Raw genomic sequence first — 26,171 nt, forward strand, 5'->3', positions numbered from 1 at the left:
ACTATGCATACTCCTGACACTGGTTTGATATTGAAGGATGTAGTCTGGTGCTCGGATACTCAGGATGCTATGCAGGGTAAGCTTAATGGTATCATTGCTGATATCTCCCGGAAAAAAGAAAACCAAACTATAATCTCAGGTGAAGGTGTGACTAGGGACCGGGTTAGATGTTCTGCCATACCTCAATTTAACTTTTCAACCATAACGGTTGCCAAAGTATCTATAATAGTGGAACAGCTAAAGGCCACTAAGTGTAAGGGTGACCCTTGCTCGGCTATTATTATTAAAACTTGCTCCCCTACCCTGCTTGAAGCCATCTGCAAATTTGTGAATACATCCCTTATGGAGGGATCAGTGCCTCAGGAATTAAAAAAGGCATGGGTAACCACTATTTTAAAAAAAAAACCTGGGCTACCCAAGGACGTGCCGCTTAATTATAGGCCCATTACTAATATCGCCTTTCTGTGGAACATTTTGGATTGGGTGGCTTATGTGCAAATTGTAGATCATTTGAACAAATTCCCTATCCTTAATAAGCGGAAATCCAGTTTTAGCAAGGTTTCGGAGTAGAGACAGTGCTAATCGATCTGACGTCATGGCTCTGGGAACATATCGACAAAAACAAGGCATCCTTGTTTATGCTGCTTGATTTTTTGGCGGACTTTGACCTGGTGGACCATTCTATTATGGTACCCAGGGTGAAGGACGTTGGTAACGTTTCGCCGATAGCAGCTCAATGGCAGCCTCCTTCCTATGTAATTGGGATAGCAAAGTATATTACGAACAGGCAGAAGCTCCTCCAATAAACCTAAAATATGGTGTTCCGCAAGGATCTTGCCTATCGCCTTGCCTATCGCCTTGCCTATATAATATCTTTATGGCGCCCTTCTTTGCCCTCTTGGAACAAGAGGACGTAGTATTTGCAAACTATGTCAATGACACGCAGTGTGTCATTTCTCTCTCTGGGACTCATGAAATCGATGAAGCAGAGTTGAAAAGAATTTACGCCCTTATAGAGGGTTGGATGGTGTATAACAACCTAGCCTTGAACAGAGAGAACACTGAGCTCCTGATTGTTGGATTGTCTGGTGTTTCAGTGGCTAGACGGGTGTTGCACTGGCTCCCAGTTGAGGCAAGGCTTTTGTTCCGCTTATTGGTCATACCTACAAATGTAGACAGAGCAACATGCCTCTCTACCTTCAAGATCTTCTAAAAGAAAAAACGCATAGGAGAACTCTAAGATCTAATGACCATGAGCAGTTGATGATTCCCAGGTGTAGGACCATGAGGGCCGAAAAGGGGGCGTTTCGTAATACAGCCCCTGAAGCCTGAAATGCCTTGCCTCTGGAACTTAGATGCCAGAGGTCAATTGATCTGGTCAAGAAGAAATTAAAAAGGCTCCTGTTTGCCTGAACCATCACGTATGACTTCCTATGATCAGCTTTCCACTGAATAGCCCTAAGTTTGTCTTTTGTTTCTCTATGTATGTTGCGCCTTGATGCCCACGGGTCCATGGCATGCGCATTACAAATATTTTAAAGTAAAGTAACAAGTAAAGAAAAGCACCATCAGGGATGCGTGTAGGGCAAACTGTGTGCTGTCTGGTGACTATTTTGTACAGGTATGTAGCTTGTGTACAGAGGACTATAGACATAGGTCGCTTAGATCGCTTAGGCCAGTTGGCTTTGGTAGTCTTCATTGGCTATGATGTAAAAATCCTGCTTCTCTATGTGGGTGAAATGGCAGCAGACGCTGTCCATAGAGGATCTGTGCGTCGCAACTCCACAGCAAATGTCATGCAGAGTCCAAAGTTCCACGTCACTTGCAAAGGCATGTAGTGGCAGCATGTAGAAATGGATCCTTCATTTTCCTTAATCCAGATAAACAGCCTCGTTTTAACATAAAAGGAAGGTGTCATGCTGTTATGCCTCGATTTGCCTCCCGCTCTATTATGATACAGTGACAAGGCGGAGAAGGGGCACAGAGTGGAGATAAGATCCTGCCACGTCTTTCATTTCATGCCTGCATCAAATTTGCATGTAGGCGTGAAACGAATTCATATGAAATCTGCCTTGGTTTTGCAGCTACTATAGATCAGGCCGATGCCATAGAGCTCCATAGGTAAACACCACCTGAGAAGCGTATGTAAAGGCAGCGTTTACTTTTTGATGAGACAGAAGGAAAAATGAAAAGAGTGAAAACGGGTTTGTCTCACGTATCTTCTTTTCATGACCTCTCGCGAAGTTTTAAAATTGCGTGCTGGGGATCCCAGAGCATGTACGTGCTGGGTTGGTGCTCCCCTACAATTTATGATGCAAAAAAAAACAAGGATGAAACTCCCTTTTATTAGAGGCCAGTGGCCACAATAACCCCTTAGGAGTGATGCAGCAGCAGCAGGTCACGAGCATAGCGGCCGAGCATAGCGGCCGCTGCTGGCGACAGCTACAGGCAGCAGCCTCTGTTTGTATAAATCACCATGGATTGGCCATATGGTCTCATGCCCCTGGTGGATGTGCACAGATGTGAATGCACAGCTCCCCCTATGGTCAGTTTAGATGCACAGAACCTCCTCACCTACCACCTGGACAACGTGAACACTCTTTTATGGTGCTTCGTCAAGGAGAGAAGGGAGCCCCAGGAAGCATTGGGTCCCGCTCATAGAAATAGAGAAAGGCTTGCAGAATTAGCCTGGCCAACGGCAGCATTATAGATTGGGAACTTAGTTCCTATGTAGTTTGACAACACCAGTAGAGACAGTCATAAGCAATAATAATAATAATGATAATAATAATAATAATAGCACAGGTACAATGAGATGCAGCTCTAAAGTGGAAAACACATGAATCTACCAACCAGTATGGAAACAAAACAATCCCCTTAAAGCAACATTCAGAAACTCTCTTACCATCTTTAAGAGCTCCACGCAAACCTACAAAATAGCCCTGGCTGTCACAGAACTTTCCCATGATGTATTTGTCATGTATGAACAAGTATCTGACTGACCCCCGAGCCCCGCTCTTGTATGCACCTTCATTAGATCTGACACCAGGCAAGGCTTGCTCCAGCCAGACCTAACAATGACCTGGTTCTTCTACCTGACAGCTCGGATGAAAGTCCATGTAATAAGCTGATTTGAGGATCTGCAAAGATTCATGAGTCAGAGAATGACATGAAGTGGTGGAATAGACCAAAAGGCGGGAGTGCACCTGGTCGATTGATTAAAGAGGAAAAGAGAAGTGTTGAACCTCAGACGGAGTTCTGGGGATTTCTGCGAGGCAGTAGTAGCAGGTTTCTGGGGATCCCGACAGTCAGTGAATAGAGATGTTTTCAGTGTTTTATTGATGAGAGAGAAGGGTTCACAAATGTTACATATCCTTGGGCATCAAGGCCTGTTCTCACACCTCGTTGCTAACCTATTTCCATTTTAGGATCTCCCAATTTCCAAAAGCCCCTCTGGATGCCGCCCGCTCTGCACCACTTCCGATCTATCCATAAACTGGGGGGAATGTGCTAAAAAGAGCTGTAAGGTCTCAAAACAATGGGAATTAAACATATTGGCTGTATTGCTTTTCTTGTGTCGTTTTCCATGTGTATGCGCCAAAGTATATATATGGATTGGCAGTGCCAGATTACAACAGCATGTCATAAAAACGTGCACATACATTACACATGAAAAAGGCTACAAGCAATGCTGATAATGTTATCAATTCTTACTGAAACTTGTACTGTTAAGAACATTAACTGGGTTCTTCAGCGGAAGCAGCAGGCATCATTTTTGAAAATCCATACATTTTAATAGTCTAAGTGAGTCATGCTAGAGAAATGTTTTGTAACTTCTTCTGGTAAATGAGTGCTCATCCCTTTTCCGGTTTATATTGCGGCACACTGGGAGATGAATTGGTCGCTTTTGCAAAGTGATGTAGGAGGATGTGACTTGCAAAGGCCAGCTCTTAGAGATGAGGCATGGAACTGGACCTGCAGGTTTCATGGAATCAAAGGTGTTCCTTTAATTACGCAAGTTCCTGAATGCCAACGCTGACAATTCGCCTGACGTGTACACACGTCTCTAAGCTTCTTGGCTGTACACAGGTGTGAACGCACAGCTCCCCCTATGGCCCATTCAAGCAAGGTGCACCTCCATGAGCACCTCGATAACTTGAACAGCTCCCCATAGCTCTGCAGCAAGCTGAGAAGAAAAGCCCCAGAAGCATTGCATTCTCCACCAGGTCCCAGTTACAGAAATGTACAAAAGGACTGCAGAATTTGACTGGCCAATGGAAGCCATTATGAATTGGGAACTGAGTTCATATGTAGTTCGGTAACATGAACAGAGGTAGCCAAAAACAGCAGTAATAGCAGTAACATAGGCACAATGGGATGCAGCGATAAAGTGGAAAATATCTCAATCTACCAAGCATCATGGAAACAAATCAAGCACTTAAAGCAACATTCAACAAATCGCTCAACAACTTAAACAAATCCTCTCGGTCGTACACAATGACCTCGGCCGTAACAAAGCTTTGCATGACCGAGTAGCCGACTGACCCCGTGGTTCCTCCCTTTTATGGATCTTCATTAGCTCAGGCGGAAAGCAAAGCTTTCTCCAGGTAGACCTAAAAAGGTTCTGGTTCAGCTAGTACACAGTTGGAATATAAGTGCATGTTATAAGATGAAATGACGTTCTTCAAAGACTCAAGAGAAGGGGAATAGCATAAGGAACAGAGCAATAGATGGGAGTGGACACAGTCGCTGCAATTATCGAGGTAAAGAGAAGTGTTGAGCAGCAGCTGGAGTTCCGGGGTCTTCCGTGGGGCAGTAGGAGGTACAGCTTTATCAGGTCTAAGAATAGAGATTTGTTTACTGCTTTTTAGTAGGAATGAAGGGTACACGAATGATACATGCCCTAGGTGAACCGCAAGACCTATTCTCACACATCATTTGTATTTGTATTTATTTTATTTATATAGCGCACCAGGCCCGAGGGCAACCGAGCGCATCACTTAGTTACAGGCATAGTACAGATAACGGAAGGATAAGACAGACATAGTACAAATAATGCATTAAGATAGAATATACAAAAATATACAAAATTATACAGGATACATACAGTGTAGAAGTAGTCATTGCTAACCTATATCCATTTTAAGATCTCCCAATTTCCAAATCTCCCTCTCGATGTCACCCACTCTGGACCCTTTCTAATCCAGCCAGACACTGGGGAAAATGTACCAAAAGATGTACGAGGTCTCAAAAGAAATGGCAATAAAATATCAGCTATATTGCTTTTCTTACCTTCTTTTCCATGCTGGTGCAATGCCAGACTACAAAAGCATGTGAAAAAGGCATGCGCATACAATACAAATTCAAACAGGCTTTCAGCAATGCTGATAGCTCTATCAATATTTCTTGTAAATTATATAATTACGAACAATAACTAGGTTCTGCTTATGAAGCGACAGCCCATTTTTAAATTTCAAATGCATTTGAATAGTGTACATGAATCATGATAGAGAAACGTTGTGCAACCACTACCGGTAAAGGTGTGCCTGTTCCTTCCCATGGTATGCCACGCCCGGGGCTTCCTTTGGTGCCGTTTGCTAAATGATGCAGTCTGAGGGACATTCCAGGAGGCAGCACTCAGAGATGAGTCTTGGAACCGGATCTGCATGGTCCATGGAAACAAAAGTTGGCTTTTAATTCTGAATGCAACAAAATATCCTTGACACCAATGCCGAAAATTCAAAGAAAGAACCCCAAGTATTAGTAATACAAAGAGGAGTTATCAGTGAGTCGAAGAAGCAAAGAAAATCAAAGGGTCAACACCTTTTATTGGACTACCTGAGAATATTATGCTGAGCTGGTACAATGTTATGGCATGGCATTTAGTTCTGTGATGCCAACCTTGCAACACTACCAGTTGCATGGTGTCCATTCACTGTGGAAGACCCGAAAGAGAGGCAGTGGTCTAGGTTAATGGGGGGCAGGGAAATGCAAGGTAGCTTTGCAGCTGTGCTGATGCCTGCACTTCAGAAGTACCCAAGTACTGTGCAGGCGCTGACCACAGATCAAACTCAGACGCAGAGGCACACTGTCCATCCCACACACCACAGATCTCCTTATCCTGTGCTGCTGAGGGTGTGTTCATGCTGTGTAACAGATAACCCCCTAATAATACACCACCCAGCCTTCCACGCAGAATCAGCAGCTCTCGGCCTTACTGAAGGAAAGGACCTCTAGGCAGGGGCCTGTGCTTTCATGTAGGCTGCTCCTCCATTTTAGGTGGACACAGTATGGATCCCTTAAGTGGGATGCCTGGTACCAGGATATCCTGGCCATCCATATTCCTCAAACATAATATTCGTGCACCAGATGGCTAAGAACTCTGCACACGGAAACATGTAAGGCATTCTTCACACCCTGAAAACTTCCTGGCAGCAGCTGGTCCCTCACATGTTCCTGAGATGTCAACATTGTCTGGGGGGACAGCTCAGGGGCAATGTGCTCGCCTCGGAAGCAAGATGTCACGGAGCAACACAGGTTCGATCCCCGGGTCCCCGCTCAGAAACCTCTGTGTATTGGTGAATGCGAATTCTGGTTGATTCCCATTTTGTACTGGGTTTCCGTGCGTTTGTTCATTCGAATCCTGATGTTTTTAACAACTCTTCTCCCACACAAGGCGGGATCAAATGTACTGTTGTTCACGGGCTGAATTTATACTGGGGAAATCTTTAATGCATTTTGAGATTTTCTAAGTGTTTTGGAACTTGCATTTGCAATTAGTTGATCCATTCAACATGTGTTCATCCTCCCTTCTAGTTTTCAGACTGGTCTTTGACTGATGACATTTTTCGGTGCATTTGGAGTGTTTATGTGTGTTTCGGATCTAGTTTGTCCCTCTCTCCTCCCATGCGTTTCTGGCTACTTTTTTGTTTGATGACTCTTTGATTGCATTTTGATCATTATGTCATGTTTTGGATCAAGTTGTTTTCTTTCGTTGAAAGGTAAGATCAAAATGTATTCAGTTTCAATGCATTTGGAGTGTTTGTGTGTTCTGCAGGGAGGGGCATGCAGCGGTATGTGGCGCAAGTTGTGGGCTGCTCAAATATATCCCGGTTTCCGCAATTGTCGTATGACGTATGGGTCCATGGCATCTGTCCCCTTGTGCATGCTCTGCACGTCTGCTCCCCTCTGCTAGCCTGGGCGTATCTCAATTCGTGGCCCTTAGTTTTCCCGTGCTTAAAATCATTCCCAGTTTAGTACATAGAAGAGTACACCCAACTGTACTCAAAATCACTGTGTTACCAACAGTGCAGCTCTTAAAGTCATTATTGTTTCATTTTAGGTCACATTGAATCTGCACACAGATTACTTTGCGAGGTGCAGTCTGAAAAAGAAATCTTGATGGTGGAGTAGTGATGTCCCTGCCCTAGTTGCATAAGAACTGAGTGGGAACAAGCCTTTTTCTATCCCTGTATCAGGCACCGGGGTGATATTTCCCTGGTTAAATTGACTGTCTTTGCCATCATGTGATTTGAAGTTGAGTAAGCCCACTCGTTACGGCAAAGCTGTAATTCGTTTTCAAAGTGTTCTGGGCAGCTACTGTGGTTGAAGAGCAGTATTTGCAGGTTGGAATGGCTTGTACTGACACACAACGACATTCATTTTTTTGGGTAATTTTCAGGCACGTGCCCTGGAGCAATGGATGTTGTCTTTTAGGGGCCTCTTTTTATTTCTATGTCCCTTACATCCTGACATGCAACATTATTGTGGTTTCTATTTTAGAGCATCCATGATGGCTGGGCTGGACAGCGGTAGATATATGGAATCACCTGTATGTGTCTTGCAAGATGCCTGATTTATGATCATATAGACATGTCACTGCACTTGTCTACTTGTAATGCAGCACTTGGGGTGTGTCCTGTGTTGTCATCTGATGACGTATCTAACTTGAGGACCCATAATAGAAATGAAAAAGGTGTGGGTTTTTGCCTCTTTTGTGAACTGCGCATACTACATAGGCCATAGTACGGTGGGTGAGTGTTATGAGGTGTGCACTAATGCGGCTTTTACTTTAACACATGGCCTCTTCAGCATGTTATTATTGCTATTAATACTACAACTACCAAATTATTTGGTACAGATTAGTAGGATGTAATGGGACTGTTGGCATGGGGTATGGCCATGATCCTTCTCATTTGCGCTGTTGGGGTACATTTATAATGGTGGGGTGGAGAAGGGGGGCAGAGATGAATGGTTATTGCAGTACGGATTGGGAGCCATATTTAGACTTATGGGCTTCATATATATTAACACGTTCTTTCTGTTACAACTGGTCACGTTTGGGTGATTGAGCAGATACGTAAATATATACTGGGGAGTTTGTATATTATATTAGGCAGTAGGTCTTTTTTTTTTAAAGGGATATAGATTGGGGTGTGGTGCAATCGGGAAATGATTGAGTTATTGGTTAAGGGCACCAGAAATTGAAGAGGAGATTCTTTTATTGAATTCAGATGGATATATATAATGGATTTATGGGGGGGCGAGCTTGGTCTGGAGTAGGTTTTCTTTTTTACTTCTTTCTGCTTCTCTGTGCAGCTCCGAGTGGTGTTATGGTTTATTTTGCGGTTTGTTTTTTGAATAATTTGTTTAATTTAGAAGTTTCTAGATTTCTTATCCTTTTTTTAAAAAAAATCTTTTTTTTTAGAAGAGTCGATGTGGGTGTACATTTGACCAAGGATTTTGTAATGGACGGTATGATTTTGAGCGGTCCTTTAGGAGATTGTGTGCGAGTGGTCTTGTGGAATGTAAATGGGTTGAAGGACAATATTAAGAGGAAAAAAGTTATGGCGCATATAAAACATTATAGGGCTGATGTTCTTTTCCTACAAGAGACACATTGTACGGAGATTGAGGCAGTTGCGCTTGGGAGAAGTTGGCCAGGTTTGGCTTTCCACTCCACCTACAGTCCAAGTTCTAGAGGGGTCTCTATTCAGTTTAAGAAACATTTTCAAGGGAGTGTATTGAATTATAAGGCTGACAAGATGGGAAGGTGGTTATTGAATAAGATCCAGATTCAGGACATGGAGATGATTCTGTGTAATATCTACGCACCAAACGTTAATGGGGATGCATTTTTTAAGCATTTAGGGCGACAACTTTTGGATTTAGGAAGTAGGAACATTTTGTTGGTTGGTGATTTTAACCTGACGGTGGACCCCTATTTGGACCCCTATTTGGACCCCTATTTGGATAGAAATAATCAAAATGTCAGAGATGGAAGGTAAAAGGAAAGAGAAGCTTTGCGATTGTTGATGGATGATTTTGCCCTGTCTGACGTATGGAGGTTGGAGAATCCCACTGGGAGGGAGTACACATTTTATTCAAATGCACATCATATATACTTTCGAATTGACAATGTTTTAACGTCTGGGTTTCTCACGAGTAGGGTGAAGAAATGTGAAATAGGGAGTATAATAATATCTGGCAAAGCTCCTGTGAATATGGAAGTCTCATTGGAGTATCAGACCAAGGTGTGGAGGTTTAATACAGGAATTTTGAATGAGGATGAGTTGAGAGAGGAGTTAGTTGTTGCGGCATCAGAGTATTTAGACACCAACTTGAATGTGGAAGTTGGGGTGGAGACCAGTTGGGAAGCGTTCAAGTGTGTGATGTGTGGGGACGCTATAAGTGTCAGGGATCAAGAGAAAGAAAAGGGATGCAGAGCTGAAAGAACTGAACTCCACAGTTTACGTTTTGGAGAAAGAGATCGTGAGACATTTTGATATTGTGAAACATTTTGAATTAATGAACATGAAGTATAAACTGAATAAGATCCTTAGCGAGAAAGCAGATGTGCATTATTCAGATTGAAATGCAAGTATTATGGGGAGGGGGGATGTGGTAGGCTATTGGCCCATAGATTAAGAAAGAGGGATTCTCAGAGGGCAATAGGAGTGATAAGGAAAACCGGTGGGGTGACCAGAAATCCAGTTGATAGAAACAAAATATTTAAAAACTTTTACAAGGAGCTATATAGTGAAGAGCGCTCATTGGAAGTGGAAAGAACTTCACACTTCTTTGAGAGAATTACATTGAAAAAGGTGAATGAAGAGGAGCAATCATTTCTAGATGCAGAGATCTTCATTGAGGAAGTTAAGAAAGCTGTATGGTCGCTAAATATTGGGAAATGTCCTGGACCAGACGGGTTGCCATCCAAATTTTATCGTGTGTTGCTTGATGGGGTTCTGGAGTTAATGAGGGGTATGTTTTTGGAAAGCAAGGCTCAAGGTATTCTGCCTCCCACTCCTCGCCCGGCATCCATTTCTTTATTGCCTCCCACTCTACGCCAGGCATCCATTTCTTTATTACTCAAACCAGATCGCCCTGAATTAGACCCTGGGAGTTACAAATCCATTAGCCTGATGAATACGGATAGTAAAGTCCTGTCTAAAATTCTGGCAGCCAGACTCGAGAAAATCCTCCCTAGGTTGATCCATACTAACCGAGTTGGTTTTGTTAAAGGTAGAATATCGGCTACGAACATGAGGAGGTTGTTACTGACGATGGAGTAATTTCAAAGGTCGCAAATTGAGTCAGTCGCTATTTCCCTGGATGCCGAAAAGGTTTTTGACAGGGTGTGCTGGAAGTTTCTGCAATATACAATGGAGAGAATGAATTTTAGAGTGGAGTTTTTTAGATGAGTGAAAGTCTTATATAATAAACCATTTGCAATGGTTAACACCAACGGCAGATTGTCTGGAGAGTTTGAATTACAGCGGAGGACACGACAAGAAAGCCCGCTGTCTCCATTGTTGTTTGTGATCTCGATTGAACCCTTGGCAGAAGCAATCAGACCCACTACAAGAATCAAAGGGTTTTGCTATGGAACAAATTCTGGTTATATGTGGATGAGTTATTGGTGGTTGTGCAAGATCCATCAAACTCGATTGCGGAATTGATGAAGGTCCTGGATGATTTTGGCGCAATCTCAAACTTCAGAATTAATTGGCAGAAATCAGAGGCCTTACCATGCTCAAACAGCACAACATGTAAAGTGGTATGAAGTTTTGGGTTCAGATGGTGTGCTAGTAAAAATGAAATATCTAGGTGTCTGGATAACTAAGAATTTTAAGGATCTTATGAAAACTAACATGGATCTTTGTATGCAGAAGATAAAACAGGAGATTGATCACTGGTCTGCACTTCAGCTGTCCTTAGGGGGCAGGATAAATGCAATAACAATGACTTTAACACCAAAAATAACTTATATGTTAGGAATGATTCAGATGCCAGTGCGAAAAATGGAATGGAAGAAATTAGATTGTATGCTTCAGTTATTTGTTTGGAATGGGAAAATTCCAAGGTTAAAACTTTGGAAACTACAGATCAAAAAAGAGAAAGGGGGCTTGAACATTCTGCTTTTTGAGAGATACCACTAGGCGTTCACCTTGAGGCACATCCTTCCGTTCCTGACGTCAGAGGATGAGTGGGCTCGTGCTGAGGTGGAGAGGGCAGGACCGTTGGATATGTGGGCCATTCCATCAACCATTACTTGCAAGAGGGCCCACGGCTCAGCTCTGACAGATTTCTTGAGGACAAATTGGGGAGCCTATGAACAAGCAGCCGGAATATATTCTGGTACAAATGCAGAATCATTGATATGGCTGAATCCCAGAATTAAAATTGGAAAAAAATGTGATTTTTTGGAAAAGTTGGTTCACAGCAGGCATCAAGAAAATTGGGGATTTGTTCAAAGATCAGAAATGGAAGACATTCAGGGAGCTGATGGCGGAATACAACCTGGCCCACCATTTATATGGTGGCTACAGGAAATTAAGTAAAGTGGTGAGCCTGCCATCTGCAAATGCTTTCCAATTGACTTCCAACATCAAGAGTTTTTCCGAAAAGGCACATCTAGCCTCTAGAACCTACACTCTGTTAAGTGACTTCTCAGAACCAGATCAAGGAATCCTGATGACATGGTCAGGGATTTTGGAACCGAAATGACTTCTCAAAGATGGACAAGTATATGTGCAAATATCAAAATAGTGTCCTTGAACGTTGGGGATCAAGATCGTCAGATTAAGATATTCCACAGAATATTTTGGACTCCTGTTCGTCTTTTCAAACATGGTTTATTGAACTCTGACATTTGCTGGCATTGTGCATTGGCGCAAGGCACTTTGGAGCATATGCTGTGTGATTGTGTTAAATTGAAGGATTTCTGGAATGGGATTTTGAAGGTAATGAATGCTGTTGTGGGGGAAGATATGGAACACAACTTTGAGACATTGATCCTAGGTGAAACTGTACGGCTGGAAGGCTTGAATGATAGCCAAATCACCTGGATTATGAGAGGAGCAGCAGTGGCAAAGAGATTGATACTGAGTGCATTAAAGTCAGCTGACTTTATGACCTGGCACAAATGGATGGAAGGAATGTGCAACATTTGAACAGGTAAATGATATGCTGCAGAAGAAGGTTTCAAAATTCCAGAAGATCTGGGGCCTTTTTTGGATTTGAATATGTCATAGAAGGGGTTTGATTTGAGGAATGCAAGAGAGATAAGTATTTATTGGAATTATTATATTATTGTATGGTATTGATTTGAGGATTACAAAAAGTCTTTGTATTTTTTGGGATTATTATAGGGTATTGAAAGGATGTGTTAACGGATGTTAAAAGAACGCCCTCTCCCCTTTTTTTCTCCTCTCTTTCTTTCTTCATATTTTAGAGTGTTTTCAATTGTTATGTAGTATTTTTTTATATGTGGAGGGTGGGGCATGAGTTGGGTATGGCGATATTATTGGGTTTTGTTTATGTGTTGTGAAATAATTCATTGATATGAACATTGTTTTGGTTGTATTGTATTATGGTTTTGAGAAAATAATAAATTTGTTCTAAAAAAAATAAAAGCAAATAAAAAGAAATCTCTGTGTTTTAAGTGTGTTATAAATAACCAATCATGTCATATCATAACATTAGTTCTGAATTTTTGCGAGAGCCTGTGATTGCCACCCTAACCTGCGTAATGATCATTCCGTACGGAGGAGATCCACTCACCCTAGACTACGGCCCAAAGGCATCTATGCGCTAGAGAAACAGGGAGAAAAGAACATGAGCTCAGGTCTTTGCTGTGAGAGAAAAGAAAGAACAATATTAGAAAAGATACGTTTTTAGAGCTTTGCGGAAGCTCAGATAATCACTCACCCTCCCGTAGCTGACGTTGTAGAGAGTTCCACATAAGAGGAGCAAGGGTCGAGAACACTCGACCTCCCTATCCGTGCTCCACAGAATCTTGGGACTGTCAGAAAATGTTGTGAGGCTGAACTAAGAGCCCTGGCTGGAAAATAAGGGGTCAGTTTGGCCTAAAGGCACTCTGTGTAGAGGGACAATTCAAGAAAAAAATAAGGGGAGTAACCCAGTGTCCCTCTTTCAGCAGCCACAATGTGCCAGCATGTAAGGTGTGCCCACTCTGTCCCATCCACACAGTACACCTCAATATCCCAGTCTGATATGGGACCCTAGCAGAGCGGTTTATATAATTTCTTGGTTCAGATGATGAACCTTTCCCCACCATGCATGGAGTCTACATGGCTTGGCTCATTAGAGTGAATAAATGTGCTCAGCCAAAGAACAAAAACAAATAGTGCCATTGTCAGATCATAAAGATGAAAGGTTGCCTGGGTTTATAGTGGTACCGATCCAGGACCCATTTCACAGAGATATGTGGAGTAGGACTATTAGTCACCGAGCCACAGATCCAGCAGGAAACAACAGGGTGCATATTTCCTGTAGTGTCTGGGGCTATAGTAAAATGGAGGGCCGCATGGACAATTGTGAGCCGGGACCGCGGTGCAGTGGCATAGGCCAGAAGATCTTGCTGCATGGGAACCAAGGCCTATTCCTGCACCGTTCCCATACCTTTGATTCAGCTCGGCTGTGTTTAGAAGAAGGAGGTTTCAAAATGGGGACTGTTAAAAGCACTGTCGACACCAGACAACTTCAGCCTGTCAAGCATTGCTCCTGTTGCCTTGTAAAACCCTGTGACTGGACTGGCACAAAGCCATCTGCCCGCCATACTGCCCCATTCGCCGAGCCTGACTAGAAGTTTGGTGAGGGGAAGCTGTTCAAATCTTACTAAGAAGGTGCAGTTCCATACCCATGCATAGATCCCGCCCCACAGAGCTCAATCTGCGTGTAGGGCGAGGAGACGACCTGCCCAGAAGAGGGCACGCGCCTCGCACTGGAAACACTACATGCTGCGGATTACCCAGCACTACCGTGCATGTGAAGAGTGTAAACCAATTTAGTAGCTAAAAACATGAAACTAAACCAAACACGGACTGCGCAGAATGTTCTGCGACTGAAGAAAATGTTGTAGTGTTCTTAGATGTTAACAGCACCTGTGAAAGAACTGACTGCAAACACCCTCTCAGTATGGGCAGAGATGAAAATACCATGGCCTACCCAGCCAGACCTACAAACGCTCCTCTGGAAGAATCATGACGTTTCCAGACAAAATGCTGACATTTTCAACTTTCTCTTGCCTAAAACTTACTTTCCTACAAAGCGAGGCAATGGTGAAAAAAAACACTCATCCTTGTGCTGAATCTCAAACTTAACCATTTTAAAATGTTAACATTATCCATGAATGAAGTGAAAGTAAAACACTCTTTCGAAATTTGAGAATTGAACCAGCATGGGCTTCCTTCCCATCATTGCCAGTGACTCAGTGGAAGGAAAACATACAACTACAGATATCAAAATTTTAATTAACAGCTTTTCTGTCGTAGCTGGAAAGAACTTCAGTAAGATGTCCAGCGGGGACGAGCACAAAATCAGGCCCAGTGCTTGGAGAGTTGTGGGCCCAGAAGGTATCCCTGTCATGCAGCCATTCCATCTTCATATGGAATGTTGGAATAAGATGAAGTGCCATCGGCACTGTATGTTCTACCACATGAATCTTCCTGAGGACATGTTTTGTATCCCCTCCCAAGCCTTGTGTGCCCACCACCAGAGGCTTTAGGTTGGATTCATTTTATCACCTAATATCTTCTGTTAGTTATCGGGCAGCCCAGATTGTGTGGTTTGTAGATCTTTGGGATCATAAAGAATCTCACTCCATGGTGGGATGAGCTTCAGGGCTCACAACATCTCCTCGCCCATTCGCGTAATCGAGATTTTATGAAGGGCGAGGACAATTTGCATTGTCCTCGCCCTTGCTGGTGAGAAATTTGCTATTTATTGAAAAGAAACGTTTTTTTCAGTAAATAGAAAATACCCCGAAGCCAGACTAGTGTTAACACTGATTATTTCCTCAGCTTCAACAAGCAGCTGAGGGAGTGCTCCTTGGCTGGCTTGACCTGTCAAAGAGAAAGCTCTTACCCCAGTGTTCATACCCAAGGTGCCTTGTAAGGCATTATGAGTTTTTCTTCTGCAGCCTTGCATGGCCCATTGGGGATGCAGGCTGGTGTACTGCAGCTCTAAATGTGCATAACGGTCACTCCTGCACCTCTCTGCACTTTCAGAGCTGCCAGCAGGGGATGCACTGGCTCCAACGTGCATGTGCAGGAACCAGAAAGCACTTCCTGTTTGTGTTGCGTGGAGGCCGGAAAGCCGTCGCAGGATCCTGCCCTCCTGAAGTTGGAGGGGCCGATTATGGACCGGTGCTGCAAGCCAGTGTATGTTGTGTGGGTGTGTGTGTGTAAACAGGAGAGTGTATGTTGCATGTGAATGAGTTAAGAATTCTGTTAATATGTGTATGGGTGCACAAGTGAATGTGTTTGGGTGTGTGAGTGAATGTGTATGAATGTGTGAAAAATGCACCTCATCCCTTTCCAGCCCCACAAATCTGACCATGACCATGCTGGTGTGCGGGCTTTCGTTTTGTGGATGACTCAGTGCATAGACCTGCTCACTGTGCTGGTAAGTGTGCCTTTGATTTGGGGATGGATCCGATTTCTGTGTAATCAGATTGGCTGCAGCAATGCAGTCCCTTCTAGCCATGTAACAACACTTATCATGCAAACATGACAAGTGTTCTTTTTACAGTATTACAGTAAAAAATGCCATGCCAGAGTCAGAAAAGGTAATCTGACTGCCTCAGCAACATAGGCCAGTCTAACCACATAACAACTCGTATCATGTTTGCTTTAACAATGATGCCCAGTACCAAAATGCCATGGCAGAGGCATAAAGTAACCAGACTGGCTGCAGCAATGCATTCCAGTCTAATCTAGTCAAGTAACAACACTCGGGTTAACACAAACATGATAAGAGTTATGTGGCTAGACTGCTAATGGCCTGGACTGTTGAGTGTTTCTGTCTGCTCCGTTTGCATGTTCCCACTATGTGACTCCACTCACCCCCACTTCTGCGCATCCTGTGCTGTGCAGCACTGGGCTGAGCACCCCCCTCTGCTCTGCTCCTCCTCCTTCTTCCCCCTCACACCCTCCATGGTGCTCTCCCTCTCCCACATCTTCTCTAACTGCTACTCTATCTCCCATCCTATCCCTCTAACTAAGTCGGGAAGGAAGAAGTTCGAGAGGGATATCCTGGTCTCCAACCCAGGCCTTGTTATCGCTGATAACTATGCCAGTGCTTCCTCCAGACAGACTCAACGACATACTCTTTGTCGTTCCCTTCCCAGACCTAATGACCCCTCATATGGGCTCCCTTCTCTCTCTTTCTCCTTTTTTCCCATTAATGGTGGCACTTGGTGTGAGACCCTCTTGGCCTCCTTCCACTCCTCCAAGACCATCATTAATGTCTATCTGAATGGCACTGTCTTGGTCCAGGATCCTCCTTTTCGATAGGCATCTCCCACGTCTTATCAAGTTCCTTCCTTCTCCTGCTACTCCTACTAGCACCTCTTTGGCTCCTCCACCACCACATTCCTCCTCCTCTTTATCTCTTGCTACTATGCTGCCTCCTTCTACCACCTCCACCCACTCGCTGCCCCTCTACTACTTTCACAGTGCGTACCTCAAGCCTGTACCCCTCAACGGAAGTCTCTGAAATGTGGCAACCTGCTCCAAGTCGCTACTCTCAACTCTCACTCTGCTGTCAAACACTCCTCTGACATCTGCCACCTCCTTGGCCTGGATGTCCTCAAGGTCACAGAGACATGGTTCATGGTCAGCTCTGTCACATGTTTCAGCACTCTCCTCCCTGATGGCTACAATATCCTCTCCAAACCCAGAACCAACCGCCCCAGAGGGGGAGTAGCCCTTATCTTTCCAGAGTGGGTCCCTGCCTCTGTCATTCCTACCCAGGCCTGCTCCTCCTTTGAATGCCTGGTCTGCAGGCCCTCTATCTCTCCTGGTCTCTCTTTGACTGTGGCCACCATCTACAGGCCAACTGGCCAGGTCAACCTAATTCTCTCAGAGTGGGCAGACCTCTCCTCTTTTCTCCTTGCCTCTACCTCTCAACTTCTCCTCCTCACGGACCTCAACATCCATCTGGATGCTTCTAATCCCTCCTCTGGGCTCTTCTGCAACCTCTGCGATACTCTCTTTTTCCATTCTATCCCCTGGTCCAACACATTGTGCCGGGCATACCTTGGATGTTCTCATCTCCTCACACATCCCCTCCCACCACTCCCCTATCTTGGACTTACCACTTTCTCCTCTCCTCTCACCTGATGCTCTCTGTCCCCCAGGCTAAGCCCCCCCGAGCCCCCCTTCTCAGTCATTCGGCCCATGAAGCGTGTGTCAGTGGATTCCTTTGCCTTTGCCCCTACTTTCTTTGCTCCTCCCATGCCTGCGGCTGACTCACACTCTGACACAGCCCTCTCTAACCTACATATTTCCATCTCCAACCCTCTAGATGTCCTTGCCCCTTTCATGAGACTCCGGCTGAAGCCTACCTCCAAGTGCAACTCTTGGTTTGACCCCGAACCTGAAACGCAAGTGTCGGGTGGTTGAGAGGAAGTGGACGGCATAGGGTGCATCCTCTGACAAACTGGCCTGCCGCCTGCTCCAAAGGCAATACAGACTCTCTGTCCTGTCCAAGAAGAGAGCCCACATCCAAGCCTGTGTCTCTGCGGCCTCTAACAACACGGCCAAATTCTTTGCAAGGAGCTGGCCAATCCTTCTGCAGTCTCTACCTCTCCTGTCCCTCCCAGGCCCTCTGTACGCCTCTGGCTTCTCACTTCACCACTAGAACTCAGTACATCCTGTCCTCTCTCTCCTCGTCCTCTCCTTCTACCTCTCTCAGCCCCCCTCTGGCTGCCTCTCCCCCTCCCCCTCCTCCTCCCTTCTCCTCTTTCTCTCCGGCTGGATTTGTGCGCCTCCAACAATCTCTTCCTTACATCATTAAGACTGAGATCCTTCTCATTGGGACCCCTGCTCCCACTTTACCACTCTCACTCTGTCTGCCCTCCTCCTTCACCTTCCTGTGAGGCAAAAAACATTCATGTCATCTTCGACTCCACTCTCTCCTTCTCTCCTAACATCACAGACCTTGTCAAGAAGTCCTACTACCAGCTTCACCTCCTCAGAGGTATGCTTCGTATTCTCCCTTTCCCCCAGAAGCTCACTCTCTCCAGAGCCCTGGTTCTCTCTAGGCTGGACTTCTGCAACAGCCTCTTTCTCAATCTGCCTTCCTCTACTGAACCAGCCGATGTAGGTTTCATGTTTTGGGCTGTCGCTATTTAGAGGTGTCCCGTCTGAGCGTTTTATGCACCAGCATAACCTGGGGGAGCCTTGTGTTAATGTTTCTGCTCACGAAAGTGTTCTTTGAGATGGAAGTGGTGTATGTAGTCTTCCCCACAAATCTGGATGTTGTCTAATTGGTTGCTAGGGCAGCATGTCAGTCATTAGCAGGTCAAAGGCGTTCATTGTAGTTCTTTATTTGGAAGAAGCAACAGTGGTAGAGTGGTTAAGTGCCTGTTTGAAGAGCATGGATTCCGGGGTCTTTGCCTGCCTTTGGCGCGCCAGAGGAATCTTGACCTCTTGAAAAGCATTAATTCCGATTTTGCAATTCTGAAAAAGAAGCAGATAACTGTGTCTCTTTTGTGTTTTATTACCTGATCAAGCGTTTTAAATTATACATTGGTTTCAAATGTTTAGTATGCAACAACATATATGAAATGCACATTTCGTGGGTGCTTTGTGGGCGTAGCATCCGACAATCTGAGATCCGTGAAAGGATGTTCTATTTAATCACACTCATAGGTCGACAAGTAAGTACCAAAACCATTGGATCATTTCGATGGGCCTATATACGGCGCTAAGAAGTCTGCAACTGCTGCGGATACTGGTTATGCGGCTAATACCAGTGGGGCAATGTTTTTCCCCCCAGCAAGGCTAATGGAGGCTACAATGCTGTATAAACTTAGCAAGAACCTCCTAGTGACATACAGAAAGTATATATGAGGGTTTCTTGGTTAAGGACAGAGTTTGTAGAAACAGGATTCAGTGGGACCCAGTAGGTAATGGCATTAGCTGGACTAGCAAGTGGCCGAAGGTGAGGATGGTGGCGCTGTTAATGGGGGTGGGAAGCAGTCAACTGGAAAGCATGTATTCTTCAGTTATTGGCCCTCATTCCGAGTATGGTGGTAGCCATGGAGCAATTAGCTCCATGGCTACCTCCCATACCGGTACCGCCTCCGATGTTGTTCAATGGGGACTTACCGGTCCATTCCGACCCTGGAGGGACTGGTAAGTCGCCATTGAACAAACCATTCCCATTTGAGTCCCCATAGGGCTCAATGGGAATGGGGAGGGCGCAAATAACGGGATTGCGAATGGCAAGCCCGTTATTTGCGCTCTGGTCCCCTAATGGGACCCGTAAGGGACATGTGGTCTGACCACACGTCCCTTGCGGTTCCCGTTATTTTCAGCACCATCATTTTCCCGCTCAGATGAAAGTATGGTTTGATTAGTGGGGCAGTCCTTGGTGATAAAGGCTGACTCTCACCCTGACACAGCCATCTCCATGCTCCACTCTTCTATATCTGATACTCTCGATATCCTTGCCCCTGTCATGAGAATCCGCCACAAGCCCAAAGCCAAGTGTAACTCCTGGTATGACTCAGACCTCGTCACCCTAAAACGTAAGTGTAGGGTTGCCGAGAGGAAATGGTGTGCTTCAAGTTCATCCTCTGACAAACTGGCCTGCCGCCTGCTGCAAAGGCAATACCGGCTCTCATATCCAAGCCCGTGTCTCTGAAGCATCTAACAACTCGGCTGAACTCTTTAAAATCTGCAAGGAACTGGCCAATTCTGCCGCAGTCTCTACCTCTCCTGTGCCTTCCCAGGCCCTCTGCACGGCACTGGCTTCTCACTTCATTTAAAAAACTCAGGACATCCTGTCCTCACTCTCCTCCTCTCTCCCCCCTCCCACTGTTCCCTGCTCTTCCTCTGGCCCTTCTGCAGCCACCCCTCCTCCCTCCTTCTCGGCCTTTCCCCTTTTCTCTCCAGACGAGGTTTCTAGACAAGTCCAATCTATGAAAGTCTCGTCGAAACAGGTTCACCCCTGTTCCTCCAAAACTATGAAGGATCACATCAACTCCCTGGCTCCTGCCCTGGCAGATTTCTGCAATCACTCCTTCACCAATTCACCACTGGAGTCTTCCCTTCCCCCCTGAAGCACTCCCTTGTGCACCCTCTTCTTAAGAATCCCTCCGCTGACCCCTCCTGTCCAGCTACCTATCGCCCAATCTCCATCACTCCCTTCCTGGGAAAGCTCCTGGAGAAACTGGCCAGCTCAATCTCCACACTGAATCTGTTGGCTGTCTTCATGATCATCAGTCTGGCTTCAGAGCTGCCAGAAGCACGGAAACTGCTCCCCTGAACATCCGTGAAGACCTTCTCACCAACCTTGGCTCTAACACCCCTTGCGTTCTTATCTTGCTTGATCTCTCTTCTGCCTTTGACACTGTCAACCATGCCATCCTGCTCAACCGTCTCCGTGATAACCTGGGTATCACTGGTCAGGCTCTGGCGTGGCTGACTTCTTTCCTCTCCGACCGACCCTCCCAGGTCCAACTTGGGTCCTTCCTCTCTGACATCTTTTTCTCTACCTGTGGTGTCCCCCAGGGGTCTAACCGCTCTCCCTGGTTGTTCAACCAATACCTGGCACTCCTTGCCCACCGCATCGCCGCTCTCTGTCTCAACTTTCAGTGCTATGTGGATGATACCCAGCTCATTTTCAGGCTACCCTTGGCCTCCTCCTCTCCTTCCCTCATCTCCGATTGTCTGTCTGCCATTCAGGGATGGCGTGCCGCCAACGACCTCTGCCTTAATGCCAGTAAGACTGAGATTCTACTCATCGGCACACCCACTCCCTCCTTCCCTGCAGCTCTCTGGCTGGCCTCTCTTGGCCCTCCTCCCAATCCCACCTGCAAGGCTAAAAACCTCAGGGTCATCTTGGACTCTGCACTCTCCTTCTCCCCTCACATCTCTGACGTCTCTAAGAAGTCCCACTACCAGATGCACCTCCTTAGAGGTATTCTTCCTTTCCTCTCCTTCCCTCAGAAGCTCACTGTCTCCAGAGCCCTGGTCCTCTCCAAGCTGGACTACTGTAACAGTCCCTATCTAAATCTGCCTGCCTCCACTCTCCGCCCTCTGCAACTTATCCAGAACAGGACTGCAAGACTTGTCCTTGGCCTCAAGCCCAGGGATCGTATCTCTCCAGGACTGAAATCTCTGCACTGGCTCCCAGTGGCTGCGAGGATTAAGTTCAAAACCCTCTGCATTGTACACAAGGCCTTCTGGGGTCTGGGGCTGCACTACCTTAAACTCTCTCTTCCTAAATATCTTCCCTCTCGAGCTCTTCGCTCATCTGTCTCCAACTCCCTTAGGGTCAGTCGCTTCTCCAAGCAATGAGTTGGTGGCAGATCACTCTCTTCGGCAGGGGCCTCTCTCTGGAACAGCCTTCCTGCCTCCCTGAAACTCGAGGAGAACCATCTCCGGTTCCGGAAACACCTCAAAACCTTCCTCTTTGCTTCTGCTTTCTCTCCTCGCCTCCCTTGCTAAATTCCTGACTGAAATTGCACTGGTTACCTGGCCACCCTTCTGATCTCTGGCCCAGGCCCTGTCAATTACCCACCTGCACTGCCTCCCTGGCACCCCTGTACTTGGGAACTGTTTTTCTGTATCCCTTCAGTCCCCCTACCAGCACTTACATCTGCACTTCCTTGCACTGGCCACTAGCTGGCTGTTTTATGTGTCTTATTATTCCACTTCCCATGTACTGCACTTTCCCCTCTCCCCTCCTCCTGCGCACTTTTCCTTTCCCCCCTTCCCATGCACTTGCGCGATCTGAATGACACCTGGCCTAGTAGGATCGTTGTTTGTCCTCCCTTTGTCTCCCCCCTTGCCTCGTCGCGCCTTGAAACACTTGTGTATAGGCGCGTTATAAATGCCATATCATATCATATCAGTGAGGGCAAGGCAGATGGAAAGGCGGGCAGGGTTCAGATGAACAAGGTGATGTGGTAAGAAGGAGTGGGAGGCATGCATTGGGGTGGCCTTAACAAGGGAATTGAGTTGTCAGAAGACACTAACACTTTCTGGGGGCAACAACCTGACCTCAGCAGCGGAATAGCAGAGACATCTGGGGAAGCAGGCTGGCATTGCCCCACTGCTTACAACCAGAAGTAATAGCCAGGCCAGCATGGAAAATCCCTAAGGTTCGCACGCGTCCAGAGTGCGAATAACCCTGACCGTGGAAAAGATCATGAGCAGGAGGGGGATGGTTGTGCGAGGTACAGCTTGATAAATCCCGGGGAGCCGATCTATTTCCGATCAGACAGTGTGTACTTTTCTGAGGTGCACCTTTTCTATCTAATCCTGCCAGGAGCCGAAGGAGGGGTTTGGATCTCAGTGAAGGTGACATAGAGAGGTATCCCAAAGTAGGGACCCCTATGCAGGTGGCTGAGGGCTGGCCAGCAGAGCATCTTTGTGCCCTTGCAGGTTGATCCCCCTTAAAGAATTGTATATTAGGACATCACCGGGAGAATCAGGATGCTGAAAAAGTACAGTAGGGGCAACTGCCCAGACCATTGCCCGGGAACACTTTGCTTCAGTGGCTGCTATCTGGAGACAAGCTGGAGGCACAGAGCCGCTGGAGGGTCCAGCCTGTAAGCTGTAAGTAAACAAACGCTTAGCCTGCAATAGTATGCGTTTGTAAAAGTCTATTGCTGTTTATGTTACAGAAAACATGCCTGCATTGTCAATTTGTAGGCTCACCATGGATGTGTTGGGGTGACTGTGCACCAAAGGCCTGGGTCTGCAAGCCACACCGAGAGGGAACTGCCCTTAGTTGCTAGCCCCTACCAGGTGTCTGGAAGGGCAGTAGTCCCCATCAAGCTAACTTGCGGTTTAGACTCGAAGCAACTTGGGGGAAGGGCATGGAGAAGAGGAGGAAGTAAGGTTTTACAGTTAGACATTTGTTTAGATTAGGCGATTTCGGAGCCTGGAGGCCCAAACTTTTTATGGGTCCACTAGGGGGACAGGCACGTAGGCATGTCGGAGAGTTTCTTCAGGTGGTACACCACAGAAGTCTGCAGCACTGCATACTTGCCCCTCAAAAAACCAACTCAGGTTTTACCCCGGGAACCCCTGACAAGATGAGTGGCTTTCTTGTGAGCTGTGACTAAGCGGTAACGTAAGGGAGGCTGCCTGCAAGAGACCTGTACACCTCAGAGTGGACCAACTAACGCTGGCTGTTTCCACCACATTTGTTTTGCCATTTTTATGTCCCACATATCCCTCATGTACGCCCCTCCACCCCTTCCGCAACCCTCAACCACCCTTAAATATTTTTTGAAATACATCCTGACTGCGCAGCTCCCTAAAAACCCGGGCAAAAAAGGCAGCAAAACGGGCATGAAATAAATGCGGGAAAATGGCTGCAGTGAGTTGGGGTGGTATGGTCTGCAGGAGGATGTGAATAGCCTGTGACACAGCTTAATAAACCCATGTGTTTTTCCAAAATTTTTCCTTTGGTCTTAATTTGTGGGCTTGGCGCAGAGGTAGTGTGCTTGGGTTGACTGTGGAAAATAGGTTATGTTTTTATTTCTCTTAACATGTACATCTGCTTTTCTTTCTACCCCATCTCTGACAGCAATCAGTCAACCTGCACAAACTGGTCGAGGAGCACAATGATGTTGTGATCACCGTGAGCCTGAAGAATGGAGGTCAGTTTGAGCGCATATGTTCATATTTCAAAGTTTATAATCCTGAAATTGTGCATAAAGATTAAAACTCTACAATAAAATGCACAGTCCATCCGCAGCTATGTTGGATTATCAATCATTTCACCATTCACAAACCATAGGTGGGGGATAAAATGCAATGTCGATGAAGATAAAACATACGCATGACTGTACTACGGAGAGGATAGATCAAATATGTTTGCCCTTTGGTGGTCTCAGGAAGACTCAAAACATGAGCATTACATACATGCTAAATCCTTAGTGCGAATAGTGTGTTGACATGTACGTTTCCTCCTGGACTACTCGTGTTCATAATGAGGAACCAAGATATCCCATTAGGTTTAATTTATTTATTTATTGGCCACACTTATTAGGCGCTTATACAATTAGCAAAACTCTTTCAAAGCGCCCACAGGGCAAACAGGGTGGGGACAGGGGGAAGATAGACAATAAATTACAGCAAGGATAAATAAATTGCATTAATAGTACAAACAAATATTGAGAATAGAGGGAAGGGGGGACAAACCTACTATGCCTTGTGAATAGGTTCTTTGGTGCTCATAGAGAAGTGCATAGGGTAAGTGCTGAGAGGAGAGGAACGTAAGTGCAATCATCATTGAATGGGTGAGCCAAGTAAGTGCCGTATAAAGAAAGACAGTGGCTGGGATGAGAGATGTGGGGGGTCAAGGCCCCGAGGACACATAAGGGCCCTGCACATCAGTCACGCTACTGTAAGAATAGCAGGGAAGAGAGGAGGAGAAGGAGGAGGTAAAGACAAAGGTCTTGAGGCTTTTTCGGAACTTAAGGAGGTCTTGCTCAAGACGCAGCAGGAGAGGGAGGCTGTTCCACAGGAGGGCGCCACTATAAGGGAGGGAAATCTGGGAAGATTCTTCCTAATCAAATGAAGAGCAGACAGATGGAAAACAGACCACTACCAGGGGAGATCATAGTCCCAGCGGTAGTCCTTCCAAAGCGTAAGGGCCCTGTGGTTAGAGATGTTTTAGTTAAAATCCATATGGAGGGAGCTTTAGTTGGAACATCAAGATCCAGTGCCTGCCATTTTCAGGTCCCAAGATACAGTACCTGCCATTTTCAGGTCCTGTGTAGAGCTGGAATGCACAGATCAGTATTTTCCCAATCTGGCTGCCATAGATATTAAATCATAGCAAAATGGTATGATTTAGACACTGTGAGAATTGAGTCACTTGCTTCCACAATGCGATTTAAACCAAAGAAGCAATCTCACTAGTAGGCGTCAAACACCTTTATTCATAAATACGTAACTGTGATGGCCACACAACCCCAACATTTTCACCTGTAAGGGCTTTGCTCCAAAATGTCAGCATTTGCCTCTGTAAAGACACATCTAGAATGTTTTTTCTCAAAACATCAGCATGTGCACACTTTAAGAAAACACTTGTGATGTCTTTGCATTTGTCCATTGTAGGATGCACCTGTGATCACGTGCTCCAATATAGAGGCCAAACAGATAGAGGCACACTGTTAGCACGTGGGGCCAGAAGTAAGCAGTTAAAAAATAGTGTACTAGTCTGTGAGTATCAATGTGTGGGACACGCAGGAAAGATCCATAGAGAGGGAAAGGTAAGAAACTGGTCATTGCAGCAAAGCAGTTGGAGACTCTCAGCAGGCAGCGTGCCTGTCTGTCCAGGCCAAACATGCTTTACGTCAGCATTTAGCACCAACATTAGTCTGTAGTGCCTGTAGGGCAAATCAAACAAAGCGAATGCTCTCGCATGAGGCATTGTGACAGCATAACTAGTCTGAAATAAGTTATCAGGGGAAGAGCAGAAGGCAACACTAGCCTGTTATAAATTAGAAAGGGATATTTCACATTTCAGAAGTAGGTCCAAATGAGGACCATCTTGTTTTGACTTGAAATGTTTTTTAGGTGGTCATGAAAGCCGACATTTCATAGAGATTTAGAAACATGACTATTTAATATGTATAAGGCAGTGATACCACTGGTAAACATGCTTCAAGA

At 45.6% G+C, this 26,171-nt stretch overlaps 1 protein-coding gene across 1 annotated transcript in view; it reads left to right on the forward strand.

Annotated features, from left to right (window-relative positions):
- LOC138448004 (probable cation-transporting ATPase 13A5) overlaps positions 1 to 26,171 on the forward strand; it is a 512,982-nt gene that overhangs the window by 140,305 nt on the left and 346,506 nt on the right. Inside the window, exon 8 of the mRNA XM_069604536.1 lies at positions 24,079 to 24,151. Coding sequence (XP_069460637.1) covers positions 24,079 to 24,151 — 73 coding nt within the window. The remainder of the gene's footprint in view (positions 1 to 24,078; positions 24,152 to 26,171) is intronic.

The sequence above is a fragment of the Ambystoma mexicanum genome, chromosome 3q (assembly GCF_040938575.1).
Source record: "Ambystoma mexicanum isolate Mex_15411 chromosome 3q, UKY_AmexF1_1, whole genome shotgun sequence".
NCBI lineage: Eukaryota > Metazoa > Chordata > Amphibia > Caudata > Ambystomatidae > Ambystoma > Ambystoma mexicanum.